Source organism: Anoplophora glabripennis, unplaced genomic scaffold, assembly GCF_000390285.2.
Source record: "Anoplophora glabripennis isolate ALB-LARVAE unplaced genomic scaffold, Agla_2.0 scaffold77, whole genome shotgun sequence".
Taxonomy (NCBI): Eukaryota; Metazoa; Arthropoda; class Insecta; order Coleoptera; family Cerambycidae; genus Anoplophora; species Anoplophora glabripennis.
The window spans coordinates 21,141-44,100 of NW_019416717.1; the positions used below are offsets into that span (position 1 = coordinate 21,141).

The following is a 22,960-nucleotide window of genomic DNA, read 5'->3' on the forward strand; positions in this document are numbered from 1 at the left end:
TAATTAGTCATTACTAACTAGGTCACTACAGTCACTAACAATCACTAAAATTTTGTGATAATGTTAATTAGAGTTTAAAATATAATTAAGAATGTATGCGTTGTTCATGAGACATCCATCAATAAGTTTTGACATAAGCCTACTTTGAGAGTAGTCACTTATTTTATACACCGTAATATTGTAAGTTTAATTAAAAGCCTATTTTCGCGAAAATCGTCCACATTAGGAAATTCTAACAAGAGTACATTATTTTTAGAAAATAAAATTGTACATTAGAAATTGGAGCCCGAATGTTAAAAAAACTAACCTTAAAAAAATTTGAACTTAAAATGTAATAGGAATGTAGCATAACTAGCGCTCTCTATGAAATATCCAAAAAATAATTGGACCAGCGTATTTGGCATCCATAAAAACCCCGGAATACCAAATTTCATAAAAATATTTCGCACCGTTTGGAAATTTTCGTAAAAATTATATTTAAAAAATTTTAATTTGTCGCTCTGTATCTTGAAAACAAGAGGAGATAGACATATAGTTCATGAAACAAGTAATTCTTATTTTGTCGTACTATCACTCCCTGTATTTGCGGGAGGTATTTCTGAAACAGCCTGTATAATTACTCATAAGACCAAATCGTCACTTGGTACATTTCCATCAATACAAAGTAAAAATCGTCGATCTTAATATTAATAGTCTTCTTAATTTCAGATTTCAGTTATGGGGATCATCGTTTTATTATTACTGAAATACACAGTCTGCCTTTGCAAATATATTAGTAGTTTTCTCTGTGTAGCTTTAAATTAACAAGTTAAAAGAAATAAAAGAAATTAAAAATACGTATTTCGTTTTTAAAAAATGGACCTTACTGGAAATTGATGATTATCGAGAAAGATACATCAACGATACATACCTAATTAATTTCCAAAATACACCGAATCCATTTACATTCTCATTGTTTTATAGGAATACAATAAGTGTGACCTTATAAATTTGCGTTTTTAACGTTTTGTACTAAATTAATAATGCCACGTCATGCTCCATTGGTATTTGGTTTACGTTTTTATAGGAACCTTCAAAACGTTGCATTAAGTCGGAAAATTGAAATTAGTCTATACAGTGGCGCAGTAAGATATTAGAAAGGGATTTGTTACACTATTAAGAGTAGAAAATTTTTGGAATTTACTGTTTAACTGGCTTAAGTGAAAATGTCACAAATAAATTACAAACAATAACTTGGATTCTTGTATGCTGATTCTGAAAACAGTACAAAAACCAAAAAGGTCAGACATAAAAAATAATGGTAGTATTCTAAAAACAGTTAAAAAGGTCGTAGATTTTAACTCAGGTCATGCAAGCACGTTAAATGCTACTTCCTTGCGAAATTGGACTTAATTTTTGGCAACACTCAATTACTGTTAATAATGTATGTACTATTTCATTGCTGTGGTAAAATTTTGTAGCAAATTCCTAGAGAATATTTGGATTAACTGTTTAGCTGAACGCCTTCACCAATTTTGTTTAATATGTAACAGGAAACTGTTTTAAATATTATTTTATTACTTTTCATTTTAGTTGCGGTACGCTACTGTAGTAGACTAAAATTACAAGAAATAAAATCATCGTAAATTTGATTTAGGTAGTTTCCATATATCTACAGGTTGTTTTTGTAATACCCATATACCTAGATATGGACCAACTTTTTAGGTAAAAAAAGAACATTTATTTTAGAGAATTTCCGGATTATCGAATTTCTAATAATGAAATTCTGGAATAATTCAGATTTCATATAATTTAGAATTTATGTTTGCATAAACATAAACAGGGTTTTAAAAGCTGTTATAAGAAGTAATGTTTAAAATAACATTAACATGAGTAAATGTTTAGTTGAAAATTATTTTAAAAAATAACAAATAATTCAAAAAGTAGTATATAGATATATATATTTGTAAATATACATAACTCACCCACTTAACAAATTTAGTTGTAATGTTTCTTCTAGTGACGGTTAATATAAATGTTTGTAGATAACAATTTTTTTATAACTAAAATTAAAAAATAATAAGTGTTTAGGTGGAGGATATATTATCTTTCTTTTTTAATAAACATACATTTTGTGCACTTCTTTTTGAGTAATTTGGTACTAAAATTGTTTTGAGATAAACTATTTTCGTTTTTCAGTTAAAAGACAAACTGGTACAAATAGACCAAGCAAATCAAATTTTTACTCGAAAAAAGTCCTATCCGCAAGATTATTGTAAAATTCTCTACAGGAACAGAATACAAGACATCTTTCATCTCGTGAGTCAAAAACTTTTATTAGCTAACTTTTCTATTTAAACAAATAAGAGAGAAAAACAGTTTTTTCACTTTGCAGGGAAAACCATCAATTTTAGCGAAAAGTGACTCACAGACAGCTTATAGAGAGTAAAATTATCTACAATTATCTTAAATTAAAATCGGTTAATAAACAAAAAAGTTATTGCAAAAAAACAAGAAAAGTGCCTATTTTTTAATTTGTTTATAACTATCGCATTTATTGTTAAAATTTTATAAAACCTATGATAAGTTGAGGGTTTTGTCACACTTCAAAAGTTTGAAGTAAACTGCATATTAATCATGGAATTATGTTATTGTTTTGCGACAGGTACTACAAATCTTTGATTTTTATTTGAAAGGAAACTTTGTATGCATTTCTTCGAGGCACACTGTGTAAAGGTCCATATATAAACGGTCTTTCGGGTCGCTATGCCGTGGCCTGTTTAACTGATCGCCGCCAATTGCAGACTTATCTTTCACTTACTTAGCCTTAGCTAGGAAACTTGCCCTTGTTGTTCTCGCGCTAGACCTGTGGGGGCGAACCCGCTATTAGAACTCCTAGGCCTGCCCTAATGTTCATTTCGGTTTTTATTCTGAAATATTCCGCAGTGACCTCTGCAACTAGTCGCATCCAATGTTTCCAAACGTTTCGCCGTTCTTCACTGTCCGCATATGAGGATAAAATTTTAATTGTTTAGTTTAATAGTTTAATTGTTTGAAACAGTACTTATTTTAAGCCTTGAAAATTTTTATGAGTTTCGAGTATTTTTTATTTGATTGATTGAAATTTTTTTTCTTTTTGCTTTTACTTTCTGGGTATTTTTTTCAATGTGAGATTTCTGGTTGGACAAAACTATTTTTATAAAAGTAAATTTTTTATTTTTTTTTTCACAGGTGGCAAAATACCCAAAAAATAAAGAAACAAAATCTTTCACTGGATCGTGCTATACCCAAATAATTACTGGATTTTTGAAATTTATTTGCACAATTTGCTTCAAATTTGAGGGTGGAAAAACCACTCTGCAAACCTGTGAAAAAAAAATTCATCTGACTTTGTACGCTTAATAATAGAATACAAATAAAAGTATTAGGAAAATTATTGTGTTTTACTTAACTAGTTCTCGCCAGCGAACCGAACCAAATCGTTTTCCTCTTCCACTTTTATTGATTGCATGATAGGGCCCTAACCCTTCGCGGCTTGGGCAACTGTCGTTGTCCTTGCTACCCCCCAAAGGCCGAAACAGTCTGTTGGTGTTGGTAACGTATACGGCCGCGCATGTGTCACCGGAAAAACTATATTTGCTATTCATGATCGCATTCGCAACTCCCTAGGCATTGCGTTGTCAATTCAGTACTATATTGTAATGGTTAGGGGCTAGTTGTACGACAGACTTGACCTCAATTGAATGCATGTACCGCGCTCTTTTAACTGTCGCGCGTGAAGCTTAGAAAAAAATTACAGATAAGCCGTCTGAAGACGGCCCTAGAGCAAACAGTCATATCTGTCAGTTGACTTTTAGGTTTTAACAGCAAACAATATTGTAACGGCTAGTCCGCTCTGGGTTCGTTCATTTTTTAAGTTTTTGAGTTTTGTTCCGTAAAAAATGGTGATATGACGTATCGGTGTGCCTGCGGATATGCAAAGATAACGGACGGTTTTTTACTGAAGTAAGTATATCAATTAAAATTAATGAATTAATTATTTTAACGTTATTAATATTTATTCGTTGGTATGTTCTTACATTTTTTTTTAAACGGGACAATATTTTGTGAGACTCGTATAAATTCAAGAAAACTGTAATATGAAAACTAATTTTTAGTGGACTTGAAACTACAACCGGTATTTTTAATGTTGTTTTCATTTCACTGTAAAACAGAAAATATTAAAATTAATAATATAATATTAAAATATATTAACCATTTTGTGCCAATTCTACATCAAAAGTATCTAATACTTTCTACCGTAGAAAATTTTACTTTCCCTGGTTTTGCCATCCAAAATTTCATTTTTCCTCATATTCCTGGAGCCGGACCTGCAGAAATTTTTAAAATCTATAAGGATTTATTCCCCATTTGACAAATATTTTAAAAAATCATTCCCTTTTTATTCCTGCTCTTTTTAAATTTAATTATTATTAAAGGGAATAAGCCCATAATTTTGAAAAATTAGATTTCTACAGATAGGTAGGCTAAAAATGTAATCTTTTTGTTTGGCGTAAATATGGGATCTGTGGATTTAATAGCGACTGGATTATATTGTAGAATAAAATTATTTATCCCTTGCTATAGACTGATCAATAATGGGATAAGTTATGTCATTTATCCCGTTCCTGCACCGTATATGTGTTGGTTTTTTGCACTCGGTGTTTGTTCTGGCCATTTGTTTAGCTTAAACATTTTTATTTTGTGAATGATAAGGATGTATCCATACCAGCTTAAAAAATGTTTTTTTTCCATTCCTTGAATATACAGGTGTTTCAGAAAGACCTCCCGTAAATTCAGGGAGTGATAGTTCGACAAAAAATAAGAACTATGTATATGTCTATCTCCTCTTGTTTTCGAGATACAGACAGCGACAAAATAAAATTTTTAAATAGAATTTTTACGAAAATTTCCAAACGGTGCGAAATATTTTTATGAAATTTGGTATTCCGGGGTTTTTAAGGACTCCAAATACGTTGGTCTAATTATTTTTTTGATATATTTCATAGAGGGCGCTACTTACGCTACATTCCTATTACATTTTAGGTTCCAATTTTTTTTAGCTTAGGTTTTTTGCCATTCGGGCTCCAATTTCAAATGTACAATTTTATTTTCTAAAAATAATGTACTCTTGTTACTAATGTGGACGGTTTTCGAGAAAAAAATCTTTTAATTAAACTTACAATATTACGGTGAAGAAAATAAGTGACTTTTCTCAAAATAGACTTATGTCAAAACTTATTGATGAACAACGCATACATTCTCAGTAATATTTTAAACTCTAATTAACTTTATATAAAAATTTTAGTGATTGTCAGTGACTGTAGTTAGTAATGGCAAATTACAGTCACTAAAATTTTGATATAAAGTTAATTAGAGTTTAAAATATAACTGAAAATGTATGCGACATCCATCAATAAGTTTTGACATAAGCCTACTTTGTGAAAAGTCACTTATTTTCTACACCGTAATATTGTAAGAGTTCAATTAAAAGCCTTTTTTCTCGAGAACCATTAGGAAGTTCTAACAAGAGCACATTATTTTTAGAAAATAAAATTGTACATTAGAAATTGGGGCCCGAATGCTACGAATAACTAGCGCCTTTTATAAAATATACAAAAAATAATTAGACCAGCGTATTTGGCGTCCTTAAAAACCCCGGAATACCAAATTTCATAAAAATATTTCGCACCGTAAAAATTCTATTTAAAAAGTTTTATTTTGTCACTCTGTATCTCGAAAACAAGAGGAGATATATAGTTCATAAGACAAAAAATTCTTATTTTTTGTCGTACTATCACCCCCTGAATTTACGGGAGGTTTTTCTGAAACACCCTTTATACATACCTATGATACATACTATTACACCAGAATCGTCAATTGTATTTCAATATATTTTTTTAATATGTAGGATGATAATGCCATTAATTTTAATCACGTATTCGGAAGGCCTAATAAAGCCTCCTTTTCCTCGACCTTTTAAAGCAAATTACCCCTGAACTCCCGTTAAGTTGGCGCCCTACTTCGCAACAGAGAACGCCCGGCCGGCAGACTATAAAACGTTCGAACGTTGAAGCGAAACAGCTGATTTCCCCAGTTCGTTTTCAAAACCAATGTGCAGCGAATCCGAAATTTATTAATAAAGTACTATGGACTAATAAATGTTTTTACTCTAATTTTAAATAGGTAGGTACCATACTACTCTTTGAAAAGCAATAAGTCAGACAATAAGGTATACGTAGGTACTACAAACTAAATATTTAGCTGAACATAATACTAAAAACTCATATTCAATTATAAAACATAGTGAAAACGTCAACAACATTAAAAATAATAAATAACCTACCATTCCAAAACAATTATTATCCTTATACCTTTGTTTTTATTAACAAAATAAATAATACTTGTCAGTATTTAAAATGAAAAAAAGAATATTATTTATTCATGTGTCTAGGTAGGTCGTTCACTATTAAAAACGCAGTAAAAGCTAGGTTAGTGACCGAATACGGTAGGTCAAGATTCACTCTCGATAAACCTTTCTAGGTCAGCGGTCAGGAGAGGTGCGAAAAGGGGTTTAAATAATGATTTGAAAATATATTTTTTAATGGTGTATTCGTATTCTACTTATTTTTAATGACATTATGACTGAATCACCCTGTATATTTCAATAATATATTTTTATTTTTGGTAATAAATCAACAAATTCTTTATATGAAAAGCAATGGAGATAAATGAATTTTGCAGTACCTACTGAAGTATGTTTTAATAGGTGATAATAACGTCAATTAATATACAGTTGTTGTTGCTTTAATATACAATTCGTTGAAATATGTATATTAAACGGCTTTCAAACGATATATATTTACATTATGATGTCGGTATAAGGCACCCCTATAATTTTGTAACAGCATTAAAAATATTGCAAATATTTTCAAACTGAATGGGTATGATAACATTTGGAAGTAATGACGTAGTCGCAAATGTTCTGAATTGTTATGGATGTTAAAATGGCTTATACTGATTCATCGATTCTTTGGAGTTATTTTTAATTGTTACCTTATTGGTGTGCATTGTTTTAATAATGAGACTTGCTGTTAATAATAATTAGACGCCCCAATGATATAAATCAGTTGCAGTTATATAATATTATACATTTTTTTTTACATTTCCAAACAGAAATTTGTAATGAAACTATAAGCTCATATAAAATATATTCTGCGTGATAAATTGATGGAATTTGAGTTTTTTTAAGAAGCAATTGCTACTTGTTTCATTGATTTTTGAAACTTTTTGGTTTAAGACAGAAGATACTATCCACCGAAACGATTCGTTGAGACCAACATGAAAAATGCTTGCAATATCTTTGGAAACCACAGTCATATTTTTTCTCGTGTTGGGAAATGGTTGTTCAACACCAGTGGTGGAATACGATAAAAGCCTACGGTACGAGGAGTACACCATAGAACACGAAATATCGTCGACACAAGCCAGGAATTCGGCTCTCACTACAGACCTGGAGTCGAGTAAGTTATTTTTTTATTACTAGATTTCTATATTGGCTATCGTTTTGTCCTCTCTTAGTTTTTTGAATTTTTATGAAGTAAAAATCCCAAATGTATTTAATTAGAAGAATATTTTTATTTTGTGCGTTCATAAATCAAAAGAATTGGTAAAATTGACTACAGTGTACATGAGTCACCTACTGTACATTTACAAATACGTACTCTACAAATATTTAGTTACAAAAAAATTAATTAAAGATCCGTGTTAAACTTAGAAAACTTCCAATAAACAACTTAATTTAGTAATTTCTTTTGCTGACCTCAATCGTAGCTGCTAATTGAAAAACATCATTTCCACATCAATCTGCAAGTGCAATTTCTGATAAGAAACTAATTTTTCGCTATTCACTTTAATTAATTTTGATGAAACCTGCACAAATACGGTCGTGTTGGTCTCTAGTGTAAACATGACGTTTCTATTTAAAACAATTATTTTCCTCAGCAGTGTAATATAGCAAATATAGTCTGATTTTATTTCACTGACGTAAAAAATATAAAAGCCTAAGATAAAGTAAAGGAATACTTTTATTTGTCGTCCTTTTCTTATAATCGATATTCGAATTTTTATGAGAGGTCAACCCACTCTTCCTGGAAGGGTAAAAAGTCTAGCTGCATGCGATCCAACACAGGAAGGATACAAATATATTCCACGTAATTAAAAATTAGCAATTTCTTACAATACTTACATAATTCCATTTAGGTTCCTTTATGTAGAAAAAGACTACTCTTTACAACCACATTTTTTGTAAAATATTGCAAATGAATGTAAAATATTATCCTTGTAAAGTTTGGTCATCTATTGTAAAATTTTACAAAGCATTGTAAAATACGAGGTATGTTCAGAAAACAACAGAGCTTTTTGAATTAGGCGTTAATGGAGATATTTAGTGATATGCAGTTGGCAGCATTGCCTTGCGCATGACCTCCTCTGTAACCACATGTTCTTGGATTGTTGGTATCTCATTTAGTTTTCGTGATATTGTTATTTGAGTATTTTTGTGTGTAAATCTGGGGGAACATCCACAGAAACATTTCAACTTTTGAAACAAGCTTATGGAGATGATGCTCTGGGTCGTACCCAATATTACGTATGTTTTTCACGATTTAAAAGTAGTCGTCAGTAGATTAAAGATGATCCTCTACCAGGAAAGCCTTCTACTTCAAGTCCCACGTTCAGAAAGTCAAAGATCTGGTGCGAGCAAACCGTCGATTGACTGTCAGAGATATTGCAGAAGAGGCTAACATTTCAATTGAGTCATGGCATGAATTTTTTAAATTTTCAAGGTCAAACGGCTTTAAATTAATCTGATACATTTTTAGTTGCAGTTTAGTTCGCGAGAAGGATTTTCATTTAGATTTTGTAAAAAATAAAAATATTAGTTCGGCTCGTGGACTTCTGCGAACATATGTTCCAAAGAAGCTTCGCGCTTACGACAGCCTAGCGTGACGTTTCCAAAATTGTTAAATACCTTCTAATTCCACACGCCCGACTTTACATCCACAATTAAACACGGCATACACACAATTTTTTTTAAATAAACACTTCTACACAACCACTTATACTCCGAATACCATTCATTCCGAAACTGTCGAACGTAAACTTTGTCATTTGACTTCCCCCCTTTTTTTCACGCCGAGAGAAGGCACAGGTCTCTCGGCGCAACTATTCTGTTTATTTCTGTGTATAAAACAAACAAACACAATACATTTTCAATATAAAATTATACCTAAATTATGTATAAAATTTATATAAAATTAACAATAATTTTAAATTGCACAACCAAACGGAAATTTTAAAGGACATCTCTTAAAATTTATATTTTTTAATAACTTTTAAAATTGTGAAATTTAATTATTTTTAGGAAAAAACAAATGTAAATAAAAGTGGCATTTTTTAGATGCAAATTTCATCGGGTTATTTCTCTCTACGGATATAATAAAAATCATATTAAACAAAAACAGTTTTTTTCTCGAAACAAGTTCATTTTATCGATATCAACCAAGGGCGCCTTTTTTTAGTTTAAGGTTCAAGTTATCTAAAAATATTATTTTTGTGCCTTTATCGTTAAGACCTCTTTTATGCACGCGTTTTTCTCCTGTCAACGCGAAATTGAGAAAAACGCGGTATATTTCTGCTCCATTTTATGCACGCGTATTCTATCAGTTGTCGCCAGTTTCATGCCACACAGTAGTCAGTGAAGTACATGAAAATGGATCCGTGTATATTGTATTTATGCTATAAAAAAATATGTAATAGAAAACGTAAGAGGCGATGGACAGTACATCCAATTAATAGAACTAGAATTCAATTGTGTCCATTGCATCCATGTCCCGCTTGATCAATAGCTAAACTAAAACTAAAACAAACTGTGCTAAAACTATTCTTGACAGACAGAGCCACTGGACTTGCGACAAAGAGCGCTATGCATAAAAACGCCGATATACTTTCGTGCTTTTTCAGAACGCGTGTCGCCAAGCGTTCTGTAAAGCTATCGCGACAGAATTGAAAACGCGAGAGCAAATAAACGCGCGTAAAATGCATAAACGTAGTAACTCTGTTCAGGGTATCTTGAAACGCGGCGTTTTTGTCAACTCCGCGTTGAGAGGAGAAAAACGCGTGCATAAAAGAGGTCTAAGGGTGTAAAAAAATTAACATTATTGTGCTACAGCTAGTCCGCCCCTGGCAAACCAAATAAGCCAAATTCATGGGTCAATTTTTAAGGAGTCTTATCTGTTGTCCATCGTGTTAAAAAATAATTAAATTACACAAGTATTTTAAAAGTTATTAAAAAAAATAGATTTTCAAGGACGACAAGGTCCTTTAGGAGGCTGTATCTCTGTAGGGGGTCCCTCTAGAAAAAAATTTTATAGAGACTTGTCAGGATATTTTAACGTCTCCTGTATAAACCCGAGAGATTGCCCACATCTTCTGGGACACCCTGTATAATATTATAATTATTTAGATACAGTACTGTTTCAATAATATCACAGTAATTAGCTCCAAATTAAATGTCTAATATGGGAACAATAGTCCGATGGGAAAAATAAAGACCTATTAGTAGAAATCGTGGTTTCGCCTTGCGTATACAGTAAATAGTCTAACTAGACTTGCCTTGGCTTAATATAGCTGTCGCTTCAATTAATTAAGAGATCACGAGATACCCACAATGCCAATTTGCTGCCTTCACCAAATGCCTTCCATCTGAAAAAAACTGTCGAAGTGGGATTACATAAACAACAATTGAATAAGGCTTACTTTGTTTAAAAACATATCTAACTGCAACAGTTTAGTACCTGTCTATTTAAATAATAAATTCCCTTTGTGCAGTATAATAGTTCATTTTTCTTTCGATATTAACTCCGTCGAATCTTGCGTATAACCACAGCCTCCTACAATTACAGTTTAATTTGCTCCGGTGTATATGTACAATGTGAACCATTTTGGTGATGCATGTATCTTGGAAACTATAAGAGATAGGAAAATGGTTAAATGATGAAAGTTTTAGACAGTTCTGTTGCTAACTTAATGGCGCTCGCAGACCGTTCCTAGCTAGTCAGGTTTTCGAGTTATTTTGAAAAAAAGTAAATGTGGCGTTTTCGAAAATTCTGTAAATAAAAATGCATTTCATTTGGTGGTTGTTTTTCGGAATAATTTCCAGTATGTTAAAGCCAGTTACTTTTGTATTATTTTTAATAAAGCACTCCAACATTTTTCTTCTTTGGAATAACGCAAAGCTTAAATATTTCACTCAACGCCATGACATTTATGGTAAGCTTTTACAAAAATTTGAGACTGTTCTATAATGGATTCTAAAAATTATGCGTCGTTGCCAGATTTATTAAAAATATTAAAATTAAAATATTGATTTGAGGTTATTTTCGAAATTTTTTCGTTTTATATCATTGAAAAGCCAAAAATATACTCTATTTGCTCAGCTGAATAATGCAAAATGGCGCCCATAAGAAAAAATAAAGTTGATGATGGTTTCTCGCAACAGAAACGTCGCCGTCGCAATGATCTAAATACAGTGAAATTCCTCTAAAAAACTTGAAAAAGTGTTTTGAGATTTTAAATATTCCTCTAGATAAAACAGTTACAGACGATTTTCGAAAACGCCACATTTACTTTTTTTCAACATTACTCAAAAACCGGTCTACAAGCGTCATTAAGTTAGCAATAGAACTGTCTAAAACGTTCTCCATTTAACCATTTTCCTATGTTTTATAGTTTCCAAAATACCAATACACATGAATCACTAAAATGGTCCACACTGTATAGTAACATAATATCAACGAATTACAGTAATTTATTTCGTGGCTATTTCAGATTTCATTTTTCGCCATTAATCAAAGATCGACAGTTTATTACCGCTTCTTACATTTCCTCAGTGTATATTTAAACTTGTGTTCCATTGGTACTTAAACTAAATTTAACCAACATCAACTTGAAGATTGAATGGATAACTTCAAATTATATGAATGTTTTAAGGCGTTTGAATACTTCTGACGTATCTTAGCTAAATTTAATGGGCCTGCGAAATCTAAATATGTTTCCATATGTTACTGGATAGGTGAAGTGTAGAAACAATATATTTTATTAATGGAAGTTTATACAGAAATTAGGTTTTCAACAGTTTTACAAAAGTTTTAACTTATAATAACATTTCTACGAATATCAGATTGGTGAATATCTTGTTAACAACGTAATATTTAATAGCATAACCATATTTTCTAATTCGTCTTTCACCAAAGAATGAGGTTTCATTTTTGGTGGCCATTTGTGAATCACCCTGTATAGACAAATGAGTTTTGTTCTAAAATTTAATATCCTGCAACTCGGAAATTAAGTCGCTTATGCCTTAAGTTCAGACGGAGTTTTTCTCTTAGAAGCAACAAAAAAGTAACCTTCTTTATTATCGGAACATACTTGGCCATCCTGTATATTTTTGGTCCTACGATAACCGTATTTCATATGCAATAAATGAAATACAGTTTCTTTGACATTTGATTGTTACAAATGTCAATGCTCTGACAAAAACGAACTATTTGAGTCAAACATTCGTACGAATTATAGGTATCTATGATTTCATACTTACACTTCATAATTTTTGCACGAATCTACATCCAGTGTAACAAAAACGGTATACAAATCATAGAATGTATATATACATATTATTATTTATTTTTTCAGTTGTTCCAGCTCCTGGATGTCAAGAATGCACCTACGAGGAGAAAAGATACTGTTTAGGAGCTGACTTTATTAATGATCACTGTTGTTGCGACAAGCGCTATGGTGAGGAGTAATTGTTCATTTAACATTAATTTTGACACCATTGTAAACAGGGTGTCCCAGAAAACTGACCATACAATTGAATGTAAGTCAACTTGCCATAGTTCAAAAATGCTTCGTTTAAAAGTTACAGGGCGTTAAGATCTTACATTTGAAACAGTTTTTCATTAATATTTGAAAATTGACGTATGACATCTTACACGTCATAAGAGGGAGACAATAGAAATCATCAACATTTACGGAGGATGTCACTCTTTTTTAAAAATATTTTTTTCGTCTATATAAAACGGCTGCATTTCTAAATAATCTGTTAATACCACACAAAAAACTTCTCTTAAAATTACTAGGTGTCGAATGAAAACGGAAGATTCAATTTGCTTCCCTGAAAAAATGCAGTTCTTAGATCAATCATTTTCGGACTAAGGTAAGTTGACAAAATCAATTATTTTTACCTGATGTACCTATGGTTGCTGTATGACCACTGAGACACCCTGTATAATATTATTATGAACTAATTTCGTTAAAATGTGTAATTAGCTGCTTATCAATAGTCAAAATTGGGTTATTCATTTTTATCAATTTGAGCTGTAAAATACAGGGTGATTCAGTATATTTTGACCCCCTTTAACTTTTTTGTTTTAAGAGTTATACAAAAATGTGAAATAGAAAAGTTGCACGAGTTTTTTATGGATTTTTGGAAAATGATAGTAGAAAAACAAATGAAGTCCAAACAAAATGGCCGCAGATGTTAACTTTGTTAAGTTAAATGGAACACCTGTATATTTTTACATATTTGGATAGAACGTTCCCTGTCGAGCATAGTCATGTAGGGTTTGTTGGGTTCATCTCTAACAATAAGTGAGATACTATTAAACACGAAAAGAAGGTTTTTTATTAAGAAAATAAGACATATTGTAATTGTTAAACCTTTTTCAGGCATTTCTGCCTTTTTCCAATTACATAAGGATTTACAGACTTAGTTATAATATATTTTGATTGATATGGTCCAAAAAGCAGAGGCCTAATTACTTATGGGCAATGTTATAGTAGGCTGTGACAGTGACAGGTAATGTCATAACAACATTATTATTGTTTGACAATTTGTATTATTATTTAATTAAAATAGGTTACACAGAAGTAGAAAATTTATATATTATAGGAATTAAAATAGAGCAAAGTTCTTCTCCATACTCTATTTTAATTCTAAATAATTTTCTACTTCTGTGTAACCTATTTTAATTAAATAATAATACAAACTGTCAGTCAATAACAATGTTGTCAAGACCTTACTATCTGTCACTGTCACGACCTACCATATAATGTCCATGAGTAATTAGACCTCTCACGGTCTATAATTAGTGATATTTAGTTACATTACCTATACCAGGGATCGGCAAACCGCGGCTCGCGAGCCTCATGCGGCTCTTCAAGTTCCTCTAAAAATTAAAAGTTAAAGCGGACAGACAAGCAGCACACGAGTACACATAAAGACGCGTATAAACTTCCGTATTTGATTTAGATTTGAAATAAAATGTAAAAGCAGAAATAAAAATTCGTGGCTCTTTGAAATTCATGAAATTGATATTTCTATTGCAGATGGCTCTTCCGGCTTAAAAGTTTGCTGACCCCTGACCTATACGCATTTTGGACCGCATCAATGTCCGATATATCAAAATATAACTAAATCTGTAAATCCTTATGTAATTGGCCTGAAAGAGGTCTAACAATTATTACAAGATGCATTATTTCCTTAATAAAAAACCATCTTTTCTTTTTTTAATGGTATCTTGCTTATTGTTAGAGATGAACCCAACAAACCCTATATGACTATGCTCGACAGGGAACGTTCTATTCAAATATGTAAAAATATACAGGGTGTTCCATTTAACTTAACAAAGTTAACATCCGCGGCCATTTTGTTTGGATTTCATTTGTTTTTCTACTATCAATTTCGAAAAGTTTATAAAAAATCGTGCAACTTTTATATTTCACATTTTTTTTATAAGTTAAAGGGGGGGAGGTCAAAATATAGTGAATCACCCTGTACATGTTACAATTTTCCATTTTATTACCTAACGCAGAGCCTTTATAAATGTTCCCAAACCACGTGACCATCGACCTGAAGCAACCAACATTGTAGGGCTGGTACTGGTAACGAAAAATTCCTAAATCTTGGCGTCACTAATATTAATGATTCGTTTACAATGAACAATGACAAACAGTTACGACTACGCTCGAGATAATGCGATTGCTGATTGGTTGAATAGAACCACGCGAAAAGTGAGACCAATCACAGCCAGTTAAACTTGTGTTGTAATAATGTAATCTTGGTCTTATTGTTTTAATCATTTTTAATTTATCGAAATTTACCTAATTGCCAACGCGAAGGAAAATTTCTGGTCACGTGGCTTGTAATCATTTATGAAAGCTCTGAACATTACTTGTAGACAAATTTTAACGTTTCGGTTTGCCGGCTACTTGATTTTATTATTTATTTCGTTCACTTAAAGCGTTGTTACTAATTGCTAAGATCGATATGGAATCGTCTTTTAGATTTCCATTCCAAATATTCCAGTTCTTTGACACGCAACAGTTCATTGCCTTCCTAATCTACAATCATTTTTTTTTAAAGAAAATATGTTTCGGTTCAAGTATCCTTGATTTACGTAAATCAATTGCACATTTATGAATGAATACGAATTAGTCAGCCATGAATAATTTCCTTAAATCTCATAAAAATTCTGTCCAATAACGATTTACGTTTTTTATTCTTCGTCGCTAGGGGAATTTTAGGTACACACAAATCGTTTTTATACAAACCACAGTGTAAACAAATCCAATATTATCCCGTTTAAACAGTCGGCGATTAAATTTTCCGCATGATTCAGGGCAACTTAAAACCCATGTGGTTTTAACGCTGCCTTCTTTAATTGCTGTTAATTATCCAGAAGATCAGTGAAACACCAATTAAAGCCAGTTCTAAGCTGAGCAGTTCTTCTGTCCCACGCGTCACGTAAAAACAAAGTAAATGTCGCTGTAGAACGCCATACTTAACTTATCGGATGAGTTATTAAATAAATTAACAAAATGTTTTCTAGGGCTGGGGTATTGTATGTATTCATTTGACGCTGTGTCTTGAATTATTAATTGCTTCATTTTAACTACTTTGGTGTGACAAAATTTATAACAAATTCCTTGCCTAGCAAGCAAGTCTACAGTTGCTTTTTTTTACTGACAAAAAAAGCAAATTTTAACTGAAATGTGAAATTAATTAAATGCGACGCTCTACCTTAGAAGCAAATAAAAAATCCTTTCAATTATACATACAAGATGTCCGAATTAATTTCTGCACATTTTAAAATAATTTTCTATTATACAGGGTGAGTCATTAATAATGGTATACAGCTCTATGGCAAATTGTTAACGTCAAAATTGAGCGATTGAGCCCAATATGCTTTAGTCAATTGTTGCCCCTTTTCGTTCTACAGGGTGTTAAAGTTGAAAAAATATTTTCCTTTTTTATCTATATTTTAAGTATGTATGGACCGATTGTTTTGAAAATTTGTAGTTTTACGTTTTTTGAGGAGGCAAATACGAATATGCAAACAGTGTTGGGGTCACGTCTAGAGGGCGCTAGTTATACTGTCCTATCAATGTAAAAATCTCTCTAACTTTTTGTATTTTACAATTTTGAATTTTTTAACTACAAATTATTGAAGTACGTTCAATTCTAAATAAAAATGGTGTACTAGTTACAAATCGATAAACTAAACCGTTTTCCAGACACAGACGTTTTAAGTTTTTGAGATTCGGCGGGAATTAAATTACAAAATTAGCAGGTCTTAAGATACCAAGCCTGAATTAAGAATTAAGACAAACATTACAGCAATAATTAATGATTTTATTATGCATATCTTAACAAATTATTAACTACAGTAGAACCTCGATAATCCGAACTAATTGGGACCGGGGGTGGTTCGGACTATCGAATCGTTCGGATTACCAAACAAAGTGCTTTCCAGGCATAGTAGCAGCAGAAAATGAACACTGACATACTATTTCCAAGGCAAAAACCAACACAGGCACAATAACAACACACACGATGCAATGTTTACTACGGTGATGCTCTGTTCACTGTAGCAGTTAGAGAGCGATTCTGATTACATACTATTTTTATTTTTCCCAAAACGGCGTTCGGATTATCGAGCGTTCGGATTACAGGGGTTCGGATTATCGAGGTTCTACTGTACCAGCAACTTCAATGCACTTTCTTAGCCTTTTATTAAGATATTCTCTTCTCTAAAAAATAACGACAAGGAAAAAACTACTTCTTAATCAAATTGAGTAGAAAACAATATGGTATTGTAGTGACAGCTGGCAATTTATTATGTCCATGCCTACTACTTTGGAAAAAATAATTTTCTAATTTAATTCCCGTCGAATCTCAAAAACTTAAAATGTCTGTATCTCGAAAACAGTTGAGTTTATCGATTTGTAACAAGTATACCCTTTTTATTTAGAATTGAACGTAGTTCAACAATTTCTAGTAAAAAAATTCAAAATTGTAAAATATAAAATGCGCAATTTTCTGGGCGTTATCGAACTTATTCTTTTCATAATTTAGCGTATGTAAAAATGAATCATATTGACCCTATAAATAAGACCGAAAGTAATATTTATAGACCTTTCTGGACACTTGCTTATTGTTATTTGCGTACTTCGATGTTTTATATAATTTTTCATGTCAATTTAAATCAATATTTGGAATCAAAACAAACAACAAAAGTGTAAAATATAATTAAATATAAAATAATTCTGTGACGAAAAATTTACGAATACTCCAGTGAACTTGCAAGAGAAAGCCAGTTATATTTTTCTGAATTTATTGCCTACAAAGTTAAGACAACGGTACGAAAATATATTATGAATTGTTCAATAACCGAAAAAGGACTAAAAAACCAAAAACTTAACATAAAATATACTAGTTGCGTATTTATCAGAAAGTCAAAGATTGTAAATTCAGGTACAGTATGGTCTGAATTTTCAGTGTTAAAAAGCCCTTTTAAAGTCAAGGAAAATATTAATTTTGATAATTTTCATAAAGTTCGAGCATTTTTGAAACAAAATTCTGCCCAAAAAGTCTAAAAGTTTGACTCAAGAACAACGTATTAAATTTTTTAAGAAAGCACCTGATTAGGAATTTCTTATGATCAAGGTAAACTAATTGTTAAGTTGAATTAACAATATTTTTTTATTAGCATTGTATTATAAGTTGTTGAATATGAAACTTGACCACATAGACAATAGAGGAGTGGAGGAAACATATTGATTGTTACAGTTCCACATACAAAAAATAATACTACAAGAACGTTTATATACAGTTACAAACAAAATAGGCCATTGATTATAGGATTTTAAGAGGAACTATGACGTTCAACATATTTTATTACATGAATCGTTCAAATGGTCATTTTAGAAGAAAAAACCGCGGAGTGCTATTAAATTAGAGGGTGGAAATTAGAGATAGGAGTGAAAATGCACTCCTTTCAGTTTTTTAATTGTAGCTCGAAAACGAAGCAAAATTTCGCTATAGTTCATAGGAAAAATTATTTAGAGAATTGAATTTCCAATCGAAATGGCTTATTTAAAAAATTTAAAAGGAAAGTTTTATGCAAAAAATCGTTGGAATTTGAACAATTTGAACAAAAAGCAAGATTCAATTTTTTTACTTCTTTACTTTTTTGCTTCTAGTTTTTTTTTTAATAAAGAGAGATATAGACATTGCGACATAAAAAAAGTAGATAAAATTTCCTTCAAAAAAAGAGGTTGTACAGTATTTTTGGATGAGAATTGACTGATATATGGCTGCTCAAACTTAGCCAATTTTTCGATTTTCCTCGCGTTTACCCTTATACGTTTTAATTCTCATTTTTTTTGCGGAAAAGAAAGGATTCGTTCAAAGATTTTCATCACATGACTTGTTCGAAGGGTCATTAAAAATGAAAAAACCGCGAGGTGCTATTAAATTAGAGGGTTGAAATTGAAGATAGGGGTAAAAATGCACTTTTGCTGTTTTTTAAATATAGCACGATAACGAAGCAATATTTCGGTATAGTTCATAGGAAAAATTTTGTAGAGAATTGAATTTCCCATCGAAATGGCTTATTTAAAAAAGTTAAAATTAAAATTTTATGTAAAAAATCATTAATAAACGCTTGTAAACACTTTTATGTGTATGTAACACTAGCCTTTATAAATAAATAAAATAAATAAATAATAAACAATTTTAAAACATGCAAAAAATAAGACTGTTTTTTTTTTACTTTTTTGACTCAAATTTATGTTAAAAACGACGAAAATCTAAAAAAAAATATTTAATCGGTTATAACTCAATATTAGTCGAAAAACTTTTGAAAACGCACCATTTTGAAGGGAATCTCATCTAGTTTTTTTGTACAGCAATTTTCTTTGCCTACTTCTACTAAAAAAAATTAGTCAAAAAAGTAAAAAAAAATCAAAAAATTTTATTTTTACTTTTTTTAAACTGTTTATTATTGTTGATTTTTTGCAAAAAATTTTCCTTTTAAATTTTTTAAATAAGCCCTTTCTATGGGAAATTCAATTTTCTATAAAATTTTTCCTATGAACTATAGCAAAATTTTGATTCGTTTTCGAGCTACAAATAAAAAACTGAAAGGGGTGCAATCTCACCCCTATTCCATCTAATTTAATAGCAGTTTAGCAAAATTTCAAGCAAAATAGGCACTTTTTTAAACTGCCTGAACCTAATACATACACAGGACATTGTAGAAGGATATATCGATGACTGCTTATCAAATAACATTCACATTTGTCAAAAAATTCTGACAAACCCAAAAACAGGAAATGTATTAAATCTTATAATTAGAAAAACAGAGAAACAATTTTTTTCACAGAGAACCTTCAAATGTCCGCTGTGAAAATACTTTTTTACTCAAATGTGGTGCTCCAATATCTGCAAATTGCTACTAAATAGAAAATAAACAATCTTTATTACTTTTGCGTGCTCGACCTCGATTTTGTTGTTAAAAATTAACATAATTTTGTCCGACATTATACATTCACATTCAAACGAAATATTTCAGAATAAAGGACAAATACCCATTTAAAATAATTATAAATGCGTGATTAAAGTGACAAGAACAGTTGTAGTGAAATACATAATTGCGAAAATTGTTTAGATAAATTATGTCATATAACCGTTAATAAATACACTGGAAAAAGCAATTTTTAACAACGAATTGAAATTAATAAAAAATGTATCAATAAATAATCAATATTCTACATATACATATAAAATATCGTATATATAACGGTCATATATAATTCAGTGGAATTTGGTCTAAATTTTGCAAAAGAAAAATAAGAATTAAGGAAATTACAAGAGACTAATTATTTTATTAATTGAAATATGTGTGTCAAATAATTCTTGAACATACAGGATGTGTCTAAAGGGTCTATACAAAGCTCCACCAGATTAGTATGGCTCAAAATATGTCCGTAAAAACGAAAATAAATTGAGTATTTTTTCACACGTAGCAAAATACCCATATAAACCGAGAAAAAACTAATACTATGTCACAAACACCTAAAAGATTTCACAATAACCCACACCACAGTTATAAATAGATTGTGTTATTTATTATAGACAACATGATCTCTCTTATTAAAAAGTTTTTTGGCTTAACGTTAACATATAGATAAATTTTATAGGTCATCAAACAATTCATTTCATGTTTATACTGAAAAAAGCAGCCGTTTTGCTAATTTAAAGAAATAAGGTCTTGGTCAATTTGCATGACAGCTCAAGCGTATCTCCAATTTCTGTAGGAACTGTTAAATGATTTTTAACAGGGTTAAATAAACTATTTAGATAAATAATACTAAATTAATATTTCTAGTATAGTAATTCTTTGTTTCCTATAATGTGTAATATTTTAAATCATTTTCAGAGCTTTTACCATATGTTCCGCACACTTGCTATTTTGGAAATCAACTTTGTACACCTGTAATGAGCAGTTGTGACCAATACAGTCGATTGCGTATCTGTTGCTGTGATAAATTTGTACTAGAAAAGTGTAAGTATTAGCGTTTAAGCATTAATACCTAATGAGATAGGCATTTATAATAATAAAAATATAAGATAAGTCTTAATTATAACTTCATTCATACATTTTTGCTATATCTGTACTGTGCAGTGGTATTATCCAGAAAACCAAATTGCAGTCGTATTTTTATATTAAATACCTTAATGTATCCTGTATATAAAATGTATTTCTAATCATTATCCATTAAATCGTTTATTTTAATTCATACTTTTTCAATTTCTTTTATTATAGAGAACATGTAATATCTATTAAGTTGGTTAATTGAATTCTCAATTAACAGAAAAATTCCTCCAATTATCCCCTTAAACGAAACATTCTTACACTAATACACGCAACTGCAATCACATAGGTAGTTTCCTATAAATAAATGTTGATTTGTTATGACTAATTCATGGTCAACTGTTTACGTAGGTATGTACATACATACATTGAGTTATCAACGGTGATAACAAAAGCCGTCATTGGCATGAAGCCACAGGAATAGACAACTTGCATAAAAGTTTAATTTTAGAACTGCATTTTGTAGCCTAACAGTAGTAAAAAAATTTCTTTAACAGTACAAGTTAATTATACACGTTTCAAATTCCGTAAAAATTTAAATGTTGTCATGTGATTAATGCATTTTGACGTCATTTAGTGCGACCGTTGAGTGAGGTGCGACCAAGAACACAACCTGATTTACAGTCACTAGTCATCTAGTAACTGAAACCCGCTTCTTGGTCGTCTGTCATCTAGTGGGGGTTGAGAACTATCGACGACACTATCAACAGCTGATACTAACAAATTATATCGACAATTTATTCAGTTGATTGTGCATTCTGTAAATACATATGAAACAATTTTATTATCTCATGTTACATTCTACAGAACCAATAAATCATTGGAATAAAAATCCATTTTTCGACCTTTGAAACAAAAAGACGTTGATTTTAAAGAAAAATTTACTTGATGGCTCGAACAAGACTTATAATATGAATTGAGTATGAAGAGTAACAAAGTTTATGGAACTATTAGGTTGGTCATTAATTTTAGGAAGACTTTATACATATATAGTCAATATTACGCTCTACTTTATTTATTATCTATTTATTCTGTTGTTTCTGTACAATTTTTAGCTTGTGTTTAATATCATCGGAAATAAGGGATATATGGCATTTTCACAAGGTTTAATTAAATAAAATCTTACATTTTGTTGGATAAACTTTTGTTTCGATAGTTCTCGACTTCTACCGTCTAGTTCTAGTATATAATTTCCATGTCAAAGTGACGGAAACTAATCGAAAGAAACGAGCTTGTTGGAAGATTCGAAACAGTGAATGTGGCTGTCCCTAGACTCTTATGTTCCTATGCTCATGCTGTCGGATCGTTCTGTACATGTCATTCCATATTTTCGATTCTCAATCGCACTAAATGACGTCAGGAATTAGCGCAATAGAAAACCTCTCTACCGCTAGGATATTTCCAAAATTTTTACCACATGATTACATTTAAAAAAATATATGCGTTGTCTATTGTTGATATGAAAACATTTCAAATATTTTCGGATATATCTGAATCTATGTGAGATTTTTTATTTTATTTTTTTTTTCAGGGAAGGAAAAGTTTAAAAACTCAGGCTGCAAAACAACCAGCAGAATCATTTTCACACTTATTTTAAGTCAGATTGTATATATGTTTGTAAATTATTTTATCGTTTAGCAAAGCTACTAGATATACACTGTATATTAACAAATTTATGGGGTATTTAAAATGCTGTAAATGTCTTTATTTGAAATAAAATATCTATATTGTTGCATAAGAGTAGTTTTATTATCTTTAACGCGATGGACAGGCGCAAAATATTAAAAATGTATTGGAGAATTGCGCTATTTTTTTCTGAGGCTATTTAATGCGTGTCATCATTAGTAAAAGTAAATATTTTGTTTTCCATGGCACACTTTACA

At 30.8% G+C, this 22,960-nt stretch overlaps 1 protein-coding gene across 2 annotated transcripts; it reads left to right on the plus strand.

Moving 5' to 3' along the window:
- The first annotated feature begins 3,649 nt into the window (after positions 1-3,649).
- Positions 3,650-22,790, plus strand: LOC108911509. 2 transcript variants are annotated; one of them, XM_018716465.2, is made up of 5 exons: positions 3,650-3,984; positions 7,312-7,541; positions 12,772-12,873; positions 20,862-20,987; positions 22,609-22,790. In XM_018716465.2, exons 2-5 carry the CDS (start codon positions 7,367-7,369, stop codon positions 22,713-22,715), a joined length of 510 nt encoding a protein of 169 aa, XP_018571981.1. In that variant the 5' UTR covers positions 3,650-3,984; positions 7,312-7,366; the 3' UTR covers positions 22,716-22,790. The 2 variants fall into 2 exon arrangements, with proteins under 2 accessions (XP_018571981.1, XP_018571980.1); XM_018716464.2 differs by having other exon boundaries at positions 7,319-7,541.
- The last annotated feature ends 170 nt before the right edge of the window (positions 22,791-22,960 follow it).

Excerpts from the sequence above, each read along its gene's own strand:
- LOC108911509 (XM_018716465.2), top strand. The coding sequence starts at position 7,367 with ATGCTTGCAATATCTTTGGAAACCACAGTCATATTTTTTCTCGTGTTG. Across the intron at positions 7,542-12,771 it reads CACTACAGACCTGGAGTCGA|TTGTTCCAGCTCCTGGATGT; the intron begins GTAAGTTATTTT and ends TTATTTTTTCAG. Across the intron at positions 20,988-22,608 it reads TAAATTTGTACTAGAAAAGT|GGAAGGAAAAGTTTAAAAAC; the intron begins GTAAGTATTAGC and ends TTTTTTTTTCAG.